This window comes from Palaemon carinicauda, chromosome 23, assembly GCF_036898095.1.
Source record: "Palaemon carinicauda isolate YSFRI2023 chromosome 23, ASM3689809v2, whole genome shotgun sequence".
Classification (NCBI taxonomy): domain Eukaryota; kingdom Metazoa; phylum Arthropoda; class Malacostraca; order Decapoda; family Palaemonidae; genus Palaemon; species Palaemon carinicauda.
In genome coordinates this window covers 21,820,882-21,836,194 of record NC_090747.1, presented here as the reverse complement: position 1 = coordinate 21,836,194, position 15,313 = coordinate 21,820,882, and the positions used below count along the sequence as shown (strand labels likewise).

The following is a 15,313-nucleotide window of genomic DNA, read 5'->3' as shown; positions in this document are numbered from 1 at the left end:
GGGTGTTAGGTCTGGGGAACGCGCAGGGTATTCAATGGGGCCCCTTCGTCCAATCCATGTGTTAGGAAACACTGCATCAAGGGGAGCTCGTAAATCGCGATGGTAGTGGGGAGGTGCTCCATTTTGCTGAAAGTAAATATCGCTGTCTTCACCAAACATCTCTGTAATTTGTGGACCAATAAATTCCTGAAACAAGTTGAGGTAGCTCTCACCATTGACAGTTTCGTTGAAAAAGAAAGGTCCTATGATGCCCAATGCGGATATTCCACACCACACTATTACTCCTGGTAAGTTTACAGGGGCGTTCAATTGTTACGTGAGGATTTGCAGGACACCAGTACGTGCAATTATGGCGGTTAATGGTACCGTTTAATTTGAAGGTTGCTTCATCGCTCCACACAATTTTGTGTGCAAATTTGACATCGTCTGCACATTTTGCCAGGTACCATTCACAAAATTCGACTCTCCGGTCAGGATCGTCTTCGTTGAGAGCTTGACACAGCCTTGGAATGTAGCATTTCCAATGCAGACGCTTCATGATGCGGTTTACGCTATCTTTTGAGATGTGGGTTTCCCGAGCAGTTTGGCGAAGTGATTTCTGTGTTGATCGAAGGAGTGTTTCCTGCACCTGCAGTTCTTTTCCAGGGGACGTAGATGTCCGTGGTCATCCTGAAAGTTTATTGTTGATATTCTGAACGGTTCCATCTGCTTCAAATTTGTCTCTGATGCGCGCAATGGTCCGACGAGTGGGTGGCGGTTTTACAAATTGATTTGTGAACCGGCGTTGCACTTCAGTGGTGTTTTCGGTCTTCCAATAGCATTTCAGGACAAACTTTCTTTCTTCGAAACTAAGTTGATTTCCTGCCATAGCTTCAGTAATTCAGGATATCTGCAACACAAAAAAGACTGAGTATATTTATAATAGTCATCAATTTGAACATTTGTCTCATGTATTCGATGCTATTTCATTTCGCTCAATGTCCATAAATAAAGGGTTTCTCATAATTCTAAGAGTGAGTATATTTTTGAGACACCCTGTATATATATATATATATATATATATATATATATATATATATATATATATATATATATATATATATATATATATATATACGTACATATATATATATATATATGTATATATATATATATATATGTATATATATAGGTGTTCTTCATTTAATCTTTTATATATATATATATATATATATATATATATATATATATATATATATATATATATATATATATATATATATATATATATATATATATATATATATACATATATATATACATACACACACACACACATATATATATATATATATATATATATATATATATATATATATATATATATATATATATATATATATATATATATATATATATATATATATATATATATATATATGTGTGTGTGTGTGTGTGTGTGTGTGTGTGAGTACATATATATATATATATATATATATATATATATATATATATATATATATATATATATATATATATATATATATATATATATATATATATGCGTAAAAATCACAGGAAAACGTGATGCTCAGATGCAGAATAACCACAGGGAAAATGAAAATATGGAATATACACTTAAGTCCTGACTAGTTTCGTGATACTTCCTAACTACTCAGGACTTAAGTGTATATTCCGTGTTTTCATTTTCCCTGTGGTTTTTCTGTATATATATATATATATATATATATATATATATATATATATATATATATATATATATATATATATATATATATATATATATATATGTGTGTGTGTGTGTATATATATGTATATATATACATATATATATATATATATATATATATATATATATATATATATATATATATATATATATATATATATAGGTATATATATATACATATATATATATATATATATATATATATATATATATATATATATATATATATATATACCTATATATATATATATATATATATATATATATATATATATATATATATATATATATATATGTGTGTGTGTATATATATGTGTATATATATATATATATATATATATATATATATATATATATATATATATATATATATATATATATATATATATAACTATGTATATACATATATATATATATATATATATATATATATATATATATATATATATATATATATATATATATATATATATATATACTGTATATATACATATATATATATGTATATATATATATATATATATATATATATATATATATATATATATATATATATATATATATATATATATATTACCCCTAATAATATCAGTCAGTGACAGTATGTTGAAAGAAAGAAACGAGAGATTATACATGGAAAAGCTTTATTATTGAATAATATATGAAAGGGCATAATAATGGTTATAAGTGGTTATTTATTATATTAATTTTGTTTCCTTATTTAGCTTAAAATAATAACAATGAAAATAATTAATATTACAAGGTAGAGCATGTTAAGTATTCCAGTATTGATAGTGAGGTAATTAGAATAGCTAGGAATGACTGGAGAGGAGATTTAGACAGTAAAGCAGATGAGGCTGACAAGCATATGAATTCAGGAAGTAGCTATGCTGTAAGAATTGCACAATGAATTATTAATGAAATCTCTATGGGGGCAAAGAAGAAGTATATACCCATCAAAAAGAGAGATGGATCTATTAAAATAATAAAAGATGAAGAAAGACAACGCAGAATGGAACACTTTAGTGAGGTTATGTATAGGAGATTGATATACCGGTAACTGATGAAGACCTTGATGTGCCCATGAATGAATTCAGCGTGTTTGAAGTTGAAGCAATCCTGAAAATACTAAAGAGATGTAAAGCCCCTGGATACGATGGATTTTACTGGCCGAAAATGAAATAACTCCCAGACTGTTTATAAGATTACTGTATATTGCAGAATGTGGCATGAAGAGGCAAAACCTGATAAATGGGAGCTAGGAGTGTTGGTAAAAATAGCAAAAAAGGAGATCTGACTGTTTGAAGTAATTACAGATGCATAATACTTACGACAGTTGTTATGAAAATATATAATATGCTTATTCCATAGATAGTAGAGAGAAGTACTGATGAAAAGCTGAGAGATGAACAAGCATGATTTAGAAAGTTAGAAGTTGCACTCACCACATTTTCTTTTTGAGACATGTTGTACAGCAATGCGTAGACTATAGAAATCCACTTTTGATGACATTTGTGAACTAAGAAAAACATCTTTGACAGTGTACACCCGCCAATTTTATGCAAAGTCCTGCGTTATGGAATTTCACCTAAATATGTAAATTTATTTAAATCTGTTCATGACCATAGCAAGTGCAAAGTAATTTTAATGGAGCCGTATCAAATGAATTTCCAGTGAATAGCGGGATATTCCAGGGGAATTTTTTGTCACCTATGTTGTCTATCCTCCTCATGGATTTTGTAACGCGTAGAACTGTCAGAGCTAGAGGAGAAAGATTGCACTGGATCGATGATAGGAATTTAGCAGACCAAGAGTATGCTGATGATGCTGTCCTTGGTAGCAGAACACCACGAGATTTGCAATGCTTGCTCACCAGAATTGATCAAGTATCCCCACTAGGTTGGGCTGAAGATAAATAGAGGAGATGGTGAGAACGCAGTATGCAATCAAAGATGAAATATCATTGGAAGGAGAATGAAGTAGAATCAATTAAGTATTTAGGAACATTGATCTTCAATACAGAGTCTTTAGAATTAGAGTTAAGTGAAAGATTGAAAAAAAAAAGCAAATCCGCTTCAAGTAAAATTTGGAAACCAATTCACCTGAAATCACATATAAAAATAAGACTATATATCAGTTTAGTGAGATTAGTGTTACTGTATGGACATGGGTCATTATATGACAATGAAAAAAATCTCCAATAGATTTAGTAGATTTGAAAACAGAGCCCTCAGAAGGATATTGGGAGTTAAATGGCAAGACGGGATTAGAAACGAAACGATAAGAGAGACTACTTGAGTGCCATATGTCGATGAGATCATGATGAGGGGTAGATGGAGATGGTTCGGGCATGCTCTTCAAACTCCACTGGAAAGGTTAGTTCACTAAACGTTCAACTGGGTTCCGCAAGGCACTAGAAGAGTTAGATGACCCACACCCACATGACTGAGGACTATGAAGCACGAAGTAGAAGATGATGAATGGAGAGGTAAAGAAATAAAATCTCAAAATAGAGAAGACTGGCGAGTTGTAACAGAGGCTCTTTGCATTCTTTGGTGCAGGAGGAGATTTTGAAGATGAATAACAATATTATCTGCTTTTAAAATTGATATTTGATCATTCTCGTATATTTTTTTATGCGTAAAGTTTTGGAATGAACTCTCTTCGAATTATAAAAATGCCTATTATATATATTCAATAATAATTTATAACAAAATATTATCGAAGTGGTATATTATCTATCTCTGACGGCTTAAAAAGGTAAAGTCCGTAGCCAATATACATATTGCAAAGTCTAACCGAGTTGATATACCTACACTGTATACCATAATCTTAAAACAAAAGAGGATGGATTTTTTAATTTTTGAAAAGTTTTTCTTTCTATAATTTCTTTATATTCGCATAAATATCTACATATTATCTACATCATGCTTTACTCTCGGCCTAAAATTTCAATATATTCAACCATTGCGTTTAATATTTTCCTTTTTATTATTCTCCATAATTAATCCTTTCTCCTTCCAATGAAATTTTATGTTCCATTGCATACTTTGTTCTCATCATCTCTGTCTTTCTTCTATTTATCTTCAACCCAAAATCGTGTAATATTTCATGAATTCTGGTAAGCAAGCATTGCAAATCCTGTGGTGTTCTGGTAACAAGGGCAGCATCATCAGCATACTCTTGGTCAGCTAAATTCCTATCACCAATCCAGTCTAATCCTTCTCCACCTTCTCTGACTATTCTACGTATTACAAAATCCACGAGGAGAATAAACAACCTAGGTGACAACACATTCCCTTGGAGTAATCCGCGGTTGTTTGGAAGTTCATTTAATAGGACTCCATTAACATTAACTTTTCACTTGCTATGCTCAAAAACAGACATAATCTAATTTACATGTTTATGAGGAATTCCATAATAACGCAGGGCTCTCCACGAAAATGGCTAGTGCATACTAACAAAGGCTTTTTCATCTGAGATTTGAGTGTAATGCCTGAAGAATAACGAGAGAGAGAGAGAGAGAGAGAGAGAGAGAGAGAGAGAGAGAGAGAGAGAGAGAGAGAGAGAGAGAGAGAGAGATGGGTGATTCAGATATCCTTTTCAGTTAAGTAATTAAAATTAAAATAGGTTATGGTTTCAGTGGCAGACCGAATATTTATGGCAAAATATGCTATAAAAATATCAGATCTGCTCTACTCTAATGACACTTAAATGCTTAAACGTAAACGCCAAGGTAAAGCAATTATCTAAGGAAGTGAAGGTTAAGAGCTCAAGATCAAATTTCTGCATCTATGCTTCTCTTCTTGTGTGTGATTCCAACGTCCATATCACTATGTGTCGTTTTCTTATTCTATCTTCTTTTAAAAACTTTCAGTTTCTGTCTTCCTTAAAGAATATGATAAGAAAACTTGAGAATTCAACTTTAGAATAAATATTCCTTTAAAAACCTTTTGTTTATGGAAATTATATTCATGGCAAAAACCATCATAACATTTGAGCTACATTTAGTCTAATTGTCACGTCCGTGTGTGTGTTTTTATATGCTGTTACATTATTTATTTTGATTTCAGTATATTATCAGTGTTGGAGCTCATCTTTTTGTTCAGTGACCCCCCCTCCCCCTTTAGTAGTTGTTAACTATTGAACAACTGTCATTAACTTTGGTTTTGTTTACTTTTGGTTGGATCGGACTAATGGTGTCGGCGACGGGGTTGCTGAGACTTGAGTGTTCAGGACGCTTACAAGACGTACGCTGCAGCGATGCATATTATCGAAATTCAAGTTTGACTTCTTCTTCGACGAAATTATATTTGCTTCGCTTTGAGGATTTAGCGAGTGAGGAAAGTGTCACTCGCGACTGCATTTCTTCTTGACGTCGGCACGTACACGTTTGCTGGCAAGCACGTAAGTCACGTGCGACTCGTCTTTGCTTTTTTGCATCCCCTCTCGTGTGAGAGAGGTGGGGTTGACGTAGGACCCCAGCTCTGTAGGATTTGCATCCGTTGTACCTTTCCGTACCCCGCCATGATCAAGGATCTTTGTGCTGCATTATACGTCGGGAGTTGAATAGCCCGTAGGGAGCCATCCCATACGTAAGAGGTTTTCCCCTTTTACGTGCAACCTCGAGTATCTTCGTTTGCAGAATTAAGTTCATTGGAGAGGGACATTGCCTTCGTAGACGTCTTGAGTTGATTGTGGCTGACCTACTGGGCTTTTATACTTGGTCAGAGACGAGTTGTGTTGGTCTCTGCCGTTATAGGCGAGGCGTAAGGTTTGATATATATATATATATATATATATATATATATATATATATATATATATATATATATATATATATATATATATATATATATATATATGTATATACATATTAATATATATGTATATGTATATACATATTAATAAATAGATGTATCTTGTCATGATTCACTTTCAGGGAAAATTTTGCTAATTTTGTATAGGTTTTGTAGTATTAAAGTTTATTAAAGTTGATTATCCCATTCATGTTTATGATTGTTTCTTGTTAGAATTAAGGTATAGTCTTTGGGGCCCGCTCTAGTTGAGCACATAATCTTGATGTTTAGTGTTATAAGTTTTTGCATTCATTCTTTATGCTTAGTGATTAAGTTTTTGGTATTTATTTTTGCATGGAATCAAGTTTGTTCCTGTTGGATTAAGTATTTCCTTGTACATTTTTAATGTATGTTCATTTAAGTCTTACAGATAACTTGGTACAAGGTTATTTTAGTTTTAAGGTCTTAGTCTTAAGGTATTAATTTATTGTTATTAAACTTTGCTCATTTTCTTGGTGCTTGACTGCTGCCTCCCCATTCTCTGTACTTGCATATTTACTGCCAACTATCTCATTTAATATCCAACAAAGAATCTGGGTAACGGCCTACCCAAATCGGGTCGTGACATTGTGGCAACCATGACAGGATAGTTTGCAGGTGCATACAGAGATTGTGGTGGTGGAGCATCACTGAGGCTTTCGGCCATTGTTTGATATAAGTGTGTTTTTGTAAATTAGTTGTTGTCATAATGGAGGGTGTTGTTTTTTACCCAAGTGCCTTTTTAGGGTCCGTAGATTGTGCTCAGTATGTCCATGTACTGAATAAGAATTACTTGATGCAATGTGCTAGCTGGTTAGGTCTTAACTTTTAAGGCCTCACTACTCGTGCTCAGATACTGGAATTGGTAGTCTCCAAGTTGCCCTTACCTGCCAGTGATGAGGAACTAGTAACTTCCGATGGCAAGTCTGTTTCAGTGTCTGATGGCATGTCCGAGGAGGAGAGAGAGGAGGATGTAAGTGTTAATCCTGGTTTATCTTTGTTCGAGGATCCATCCCTGGTGAATCTCCTTTATGAGGGTCCAGCGAATTTTCCCTTAAAACCCAACCCCTCTACTAATCCTTTTATTTCAAGAGGTAGGCAAGTAAACACCATTAATACTACTCCTTTTAACCAAAGTCCAGGAGGAGAGGAGTATCAGTTAATTTGTAAGTGGATATAGCTTTTGAAACTGGAGCACGAGGAGAGTGAAAGGGTCAGGAAACACGAGCTTGAGATTATTGGGTTGAAATGTGAGTTGGCTAGGTGCCAAGCAGGGTCTCATCAAGTTAGTTCTCCTAATGTGTTGAACCAGGACAAATTTAATATCAGGGCTGCGTTGAAGTTAGTCCTTATTTTCGAGGAGAGTAACATTCCCGAATTCTTTAAGGCCTTTGAAAGGATTGCAACTCGTCTGATTTGGCCTCAAGAATTCTGGACAGTTCTCATCCAGTGCAGACTGGTACAGAAAGCCTTAAGAGTGTATAATGCTTTAGAGGAAGGCATTGCCCGGGACTATAATAAGGTAAAGTCTCTGGTACTTAAGGCATATGATCTGGTACCTGAGGCTTATCGGTTGAAGTTCAGGACGGTAAATAAGCCCCCTTCCATAACCTTAATGGAATATGCTCGTCTCAAGGAGCAAAAATTTGACGACTGGGTGAAAAGTCGTCAGGTTGGGACTTTTTCCTCCTTGAGAGAGCTCATGTGTCTTGAGGAATTCAAGGTGGTTTGTGGAGGGGAGATGAAATTACACCTAGAGGAGGTGAAGGCTGTTAATCTTTCCACTGCGGCCCAAATTGCAGATGAGTTTGTTCTAACCTCTTAAGGCTGGGCCAAGTAGTTTTAGTTTTACTAATTCATCCTTTCCTCATTTCAGGCCTCCTAAAGTAACCAGCCCGGGTAAAAGTTGATCTAAGAATAATAACCTGGCTAATAAGACGTTTAATCAAATTTTTTCTTCTCCCCCTGATAAGCAGTAGACTCCTGGTAAAACAGGCACTTTTCGCGGGGAACTGTTTCTGGTGTAAGAAGCCAGGACGTTTTTCCCAGAGGAATTACTTAAGCCAGAACCCCACCAGTCCTGCTAGTCGGTCTCTTGTATTAGCGGTAGCTAGAGTAGATGACGTGGGGTCTCATACTAATCAGGAGAACATCAATAATCCCTCGGATCACGGCATATCTTCCCCAATAGATAAAACTAAACCTTCTTTGTGACCTTTTAATAAATATGTACACAAAGGTAAGCTGAAGACGTCTTCTGGTTCATTAGATCTTAATTTTCTAAGAGATACCGGGTCAGCTAGGTCCTTAGTATTAGCTAGGTCATTAATGAACATGTGCTCTCTTTCAGGTGAATATGTAGTTCTGGGTGGATTCCCAGACACTTTAGTATCAGCGCCTTTAATCCGGGTAGAGGTGTCTTTCCCTGAGTATAGTGGCCGTATTGAGCTGGCTGTGGTAGACAGTTTGCCAGTCCCAGGGATCGACGGCATTTTTGGAAATGATGTGGGAACAGACACTCAAGGACGTGAGGTGTTTCCCATTGTATCAATCACTGCTTGGCCAGTGACTGTAACTACTCGTGCTGCGGCTAAAAAAACCACTGAAGTTGATGTAGACTCGGATATTAATTGTAGTAGTTTAGAAGTAGACATAGACAAAAACAAAGTGGATGCCATTTGAAATAATGAGAAACGGCCCTAGGTTCACATCAGCAATTAGTCACCTTGGATACTCAGATGTTATCGTTCCAAATGGTGCTGCTGTGGTTGAAGAGTACTTGTGCATTGTCTATGGAGTTCAGAACCTGACGAGTGTTGAGGAAGCCAGGCTTCAACTTTTCCGCAAGTTGTATGCCCCAAAGAAGGAAACTGATCCGTTGGATAAAATCAAAACTTCAGACCCCTGTTGTCTTCCTCCTTGCCAAAGAGTGTTGCAACAGAAGTTACTAAGAACTAATTTTGTTGCACACATATGAAGGAAATAGAGGGAAGCTGACCCAGTCTCATTTGGTCCTGAAGGGCATGGCTGGATAGTCCAGAATGGCAGATTGATGATTGTCTGGTTTATTTGCTCAAAAACACCTGATACGTTAACCGTTGAAGAATTTGATGTATAGGAAGATGATGATGATGATGATGATGATGAAAGTGACACTGAGAGCAGCCATTCCTCAGATGAAGAAAAGGGAATAGATTTTTAGAGAGGAATAGATCCCACCTTCTTCAAAAAACTTTATATTTGTATCTCTTTTATTTATATTTTATGCATATTTAGTAAACCTTAAGTAAATTTTGATGTCTTATTTAGCCAAATACAACTAAAACCCAAATTCGGCATTTCAAAGGGCTGACCTTGATCTTTTGACCCCTAGTGACCTCTAATAATAAATGAATGAATTTAGTTTGATATCAAATAAATCTACTGATCAATAGCATTATTTTGGTTTACAGTTTTTTATTCTAGGCCCAGTGTGAGAGGAGCTGCAGCCAATTTTCTTTCCCAACCCCCATATTTTGCCTAAAAATGAAAAGTCCGTTTTCGGACAAAAGGGGTTAATAAAATCCACACCCACCCCTGCCCAACTTGAAGGTACCGGTTTTTGGATGTCCCATGGTAGACCTTTCCCAAAAATACCCACTAGAATTTTGGTCATCTCCGGTAAATAATTGGCTGCTAGTTCTCGCTCTAATACGCTGTGACTGGCGGAGCAGCGGTAGTCACGGAGACTAGACGAGAATTGAACAATTAGGAACCAAACAGAATGAGTTTTATATAAGATAATTTTATGTTCATATCATACATGGTGTTGTCACGATACTTATGATGAATTGTGTGTCTCTATGTAGGCTACGAGGCAATCAAGATTTAATGTTATGTCAATATAGTAAGAAATAATCTAAGAAATTCTCTAAAATTCTCTATAATCTAAATGAAAATTTAAAAAATGTAAATGAAGTGAAAATAATCTATATGTAGATTTGTTTCGTAACTGAAATACAAACCACGCTATTTACATTGGGTAATTACTTCAGTGTAGCTGAAATGACGAGCCATAAGAATTTTTACGAGGGTTTACTACCCCTCCGCTAGTTAGTGGGGGGTAGGGAGGGGTAGCATGCTACCCCTCCCCCTCACACACACAGTGAGTGCTCCACTTTACTTTTGGCTCGGATGGCGAGCGGATGTCTCTGCTCCCATCCTCGCTCGACAGCCATTAATGTTTTGTCTTTTACTAACTTTTTCTTATACTTATATATTTAAACATTATTGATGTTTATATATATTCTGGTATAGAATATAGTAAGTTTCCTTTTCAGTGTTTGTGCGATGTGTGTAGAGTACGACTACGAGAGTGAAACGCCGGCTTAGCACTAGGCCACCACGATTTCCTTCATGGTCTCGGCCGCTCACTCCTAGGCCACCACGGTTGCCTTCATGGAGAGCGGCCCCTCTCTTGAGGTCATTCACTTCTTACTACGTACTACGACTCTACGATAGGTTCTCAGGCCGAGTTGCTATTCCGTTTCATTTGTCTCAATTATTTTTTTTTATGAAATCTAATTGTATTTTTAACTTTTCAGCTCTGGAAACACTGCCCTTCGGGGGTCTGTGATTCTTGGGACATTCAAAATCAGTTACATAATTATAGTTGTTATAATTCTGTTTTTGTTTAGTTCTCCGCCCTCCCCCCTCTCCCGTGAATGTCAGTGGGGGAGGAGGGCGTATACCTAACTTCGTTCTTATGTTTCCCCTTTCCCTCGGGGTTACTCTTCGGAGTTCCACCCAGGGGAATTTCTGTTTAATAATTATTTATTTTCATTTTCCAGTTTACTATGCTATTTCTTCACTGGACTGAAGTGTGCCAACGAAGCAGAGCTGTCCTGTTTATGCCTGGGGAGTCTGCTGTCGCTGCCGTCTCTCTAGGACATCGTCATGGGCGTTATCCCTTCTCTTAGAAGTTCTCCCGTGACGACTGTCAGCTCTTCAGTACATCCTAGAACGATAAGGAGGTTCGTCTCCAAGGTTAGTTAGTTAACTTCCCTCCTTACCCTTTTCCTGGTCCTTAGGCGGTTATGCTCTTGGGGCTGAGCGACCGCCCTTGTAACTATGCTCAAGGGGCTGAGCGGTTGCAAGGCCAGACCAGGGTACTTCAAGCGACTATGCTCTTGGGGCTGAGCGGTCGCTTCTGTAGCTATGCTCAAGGGGCTGAGCAGCTGCAGGATCAGTCTTTGGACCTTTCTTGTTCGCGAGGGAGGCCGCTCTATGGACTCCTCTTCGGAGGATTGCTCCTGTTTACGTCAGCTGATCCTACGGCCCTTAGGGGCACCATCACCAGTCTCTTCTACGAAGTGTCTCCTCCCATTCGTGTAAGAGCACAATCATAGAGACTCCTCTCCGGAGGATTGTTCCTGTTTACGTCAGCTGATCCCTCGGCTCTTAGGGGCACCATCACCAGTCTCTTCTACGAAGTGTTCACCTCTCTCGTTCGCGAGAGAGGCCACTCATAGAGACTCCTCTTCGGAGATTTGTTCCTGTTGGAACAGCTTGCTGTTCAGTCACTAACATTTCGGTGTTTAGTGACAGGGAAACTTCCGTTTCTCATTACACTGACCCTTCGGGATCTCGTAACATTAGTTACGCAGATCCCTTGGGCCTCTCGTAACTTTAGTCACTTCTACACTTTGGTGAGTAGTGACAGGAAAACTTCGGTTTCTCGTTGCGCTGACCCTTCGAGGTCTCGCAACTCAACCCTTCGGGGTCTCGCTACACAGGCTACGTTAGACCTTTGGTCTCTCGTGCCCTTAGTGGACCTGTTGACCTGCCGTATCCTTTCCTGGCTGCTGACGCGCTTGTAGCGCCCACGCTCCCCGTTATCCAACGGGCTCCGATCCCTTCGGGGCAGAAGAGTCTTTCTCACATTGTGAGTAAGTCCCTTAAGCGCCAGGTATCCCCTGCGCGGCAACGTTCGCTTGCGCGCTAGCTCTCGGCTGCTGTTCCTGCTGTTCCTGAGACTGCCTTTATGATACATCCTGTTCCAGAGGCTGCTATCTAACGTTCCCTGCACATTAGCGCACATCGTTGGAGTTCCTGAGATAGCGCACAGGCGCTCACCAGTGGTTCAGCCTGCGGTGTCTCCAAGTCTCTTCTACAAAGGACACCTCTCCCGTTCGCGTGAGAGGTCCCTCATAGAGACCACTCAAGCAGTACTTCCAGTTGATCGTCGGCTCTCTGAAGCAGACCCGCCTTGGTCCTCTTCAGGGGATGCTCTCCCTTTTAGGGACACATCCCAGTTCCTGATCTACCAGTTAGCTGATCCTTCAACCTAGCGCACGCGCGCAGTTACACGCGCGCAGTTACACGCGCGCGCGCACACTCCAGCCGACGATCTTCTGATGCGCACTAGGCGTGCAAGCGCTGTTGATCTTCATACGCGCGTAAGCGCAGAAGATCGTCCTTGCGGGATGGTTTCCTGTGCGCGATCAACGAAGATCATCCGCGCGCGATCGTCGAAGTTCATCCGCTCGTGGGCAACGATTGACATCAAGCGCTCGCACGCAATTACGCGCGCGCGCACTCGCGCCGACGATCTTCTGATGCACACTAGGCACGCAAACGACGACGATCTTCATACGCGTAAGCACCGAAGATCGCCTTTCTTAGCCGAAAATCGTCAGCGTGGGCACCGATGGTTTCCCGCGCGCAATCGCCGACGAGCTTCAGTCGCGCATAAGCGCCGATGATTTTCTGTCGCACGTAAGCGCCAAAGATCGTCCACGGGTGGGATGGTTTCCCACACGCAATCGCCTACGATCTTCTTATGCGCTCAAGCGCCAACGATCATCTTACTTAGCCGAAGATCATCCTCGCGCGGCCCGCGCGCAATCACCGACGATCTTCTCTCACGCTAGCGCCGACGATCTTCTTTCGCGCTAGCGCCGACGATCTTCATACGCGCGGAAGCACCGATGATGGTCCGTGCGGGCACCGATGGTTTCCCGCTCGCCATTGTCGATACGCCCACGCTCACACGAGTACGCGTGCGCGCCAGCGCAAATATCCTGCCACGCACGGTTCATTCATGCGCTACCCAGAACAGGGCTTTTTGCGTGATCACCAGCGTGATCGGCGCACCGATCGCCAACGCGATCATGCCCGAGTTACGTCAGGGATTCTGGCGAACAGGCCATCATCGCGTTCCCCTCCCCGCAAGCGCAGAACAGCGCGCTCGCCGAAGGAGGGGAGGTTTCCGGACAGGTCTAAGGACTCTTCACCTTTCATTGCAGATTCTCAACAGGCGAACACTCATATGTCGACTCCTCCGAGGGATCGAACAATCCCCTTCCCTCCAGAGGGAGTATCTGACGGCGCGACTGTCAGTCAGCAGCCCTTGGTTGACACCGTTGTCAGAGCACTTTTGCAGGCGATGAAGCCTGTGCTTTCTGACTGGGGTCACAATTCAGTGGCAATGTCCTCCCCCCTGAAGAGGAAGAGAGGAATCCCTGGCGTGGTATTGGAGGACTATCCTGTCTCTTCGCGAGCCCTTACATAATGTTCCTATCCCTCCTCAGACTCCCTCCTCCTCCCCTGCGGATGAGCATTACCCATCCCCAGGAGAGTCGGAAGATCCGGTCCTCTCCCCCATCACACCAATGGGGGAAACCCCGCCACTTCCTGAGAAGTCTTCTTGTACGGAGATGGCGAAAGCCTTACATTCTTCATTGCTGGAGTCCTGTATCTCTCCTAGGAGAGAACCGAAGGACTCTAAGACTGTTCCCAAGTCTTCCGCAAGAACCCGACAGGAACCAGATGGACCTTTGGAGAATGTCTGCGAGTCTTCCCAGGGGAAGAGCCTCTGGGGACGGGAGACCTCGCTGCCAGTCCGTCAGGAGGAGATCTCCAAGAGTCAGAACATGCGTTCTGGTAAGTCCTGACCCTCATGAGTAACGTCAAGGGGATCCCAGACCCAGATATTCCTCCTTATGAAGGGAAGGATACGGTCCTGGACCGAATCTACGGCACCCAGAAACTTCCTAGGGCCAGTGCAGCTTTTGCCCTGGTCTCAGGGGATGAAGAGCGCTAGAGACAAGGCCGAGGGCCAGCTCTCCAATCTTGCCCTCCTTCAATAGATCCAGTGCCGGGTAACGGGTTCCTCCCTCCTCCCTGAGTAGGGATCGGGAAAGGGACAGGCCCTCCAGGCAGAAGTCCAGATCATGTTGTAGGTTGTAGAAGGACTCTCTCCAAGAGGTTGTGGATGGGTCCCCAGGCTTCTACAGTCAACTCCTTTCTGTGAGAAGGCGTCTGGAGGCTGGAGACCAGTCATCGACCTCTCGACCTCTGAACGGGTTTTGTCAAACAGTTTCCGTTCAGTATGGAGACGGCAGACACGGTCAGGCTTGCAGTGAGACCACAAGACTTTATGTGTACACTGGACCTGAAGGACCGCTTACTTCCAAATCCCAGTCCACTCGTCGTCAAGGAAGTACTTTAGATTTTGCCTGGAAGGCAAGATATACCAGTTCAAGGTGCTGTGCTTCAGTCTCTCCACAGCACCTCAAGTGTTCACTCAAGGTGTTCACTCTGATTTCATCATGGGCCCCACAGGATCAGCATCCGTCTCTTCCGTTTTCCTGGACGCCTGGCTGATCCTCGCAGACTCGAAGGAAACCCTTCCTCGCCATCGAGACAAGTTTCTCGAACTTTGCCAAGATCTAGGGATCATGGTAGGACCTCGAGAAGTCCTCTT

The 15,313-nt window shown here is 40.4% G+C and overlaps 1 protein-coding gene across 1 annotated transcript in view; it reads right to left on the bottom strand.

The window, feature by feature from the left end:
- LOC137617470 (uncharacterized) overlaps positions 1–538 on the bottom strand; it is a 742-nt gene extending 204 nt beyond the window's left edge. Inside the window, exons 1-2 of the mRNA XM_068347492.1 lie at positions 367–538; positions 1–284 (exon numbers count right to left, since the gene is read on the bottom strand). The exon at positions 1–284 is cut by the window's left edge and continues 204 nt beyond it. Of these exons, the coding sequence (XP_068203593.1) occupies positions 1–284; positions 367–538 (456 nt within the window). The remainder of the gene's footprint in view (positions 285–366) is intronic.
- Positions 539–15,313: the final 14,775 nt, after the last annotated feature.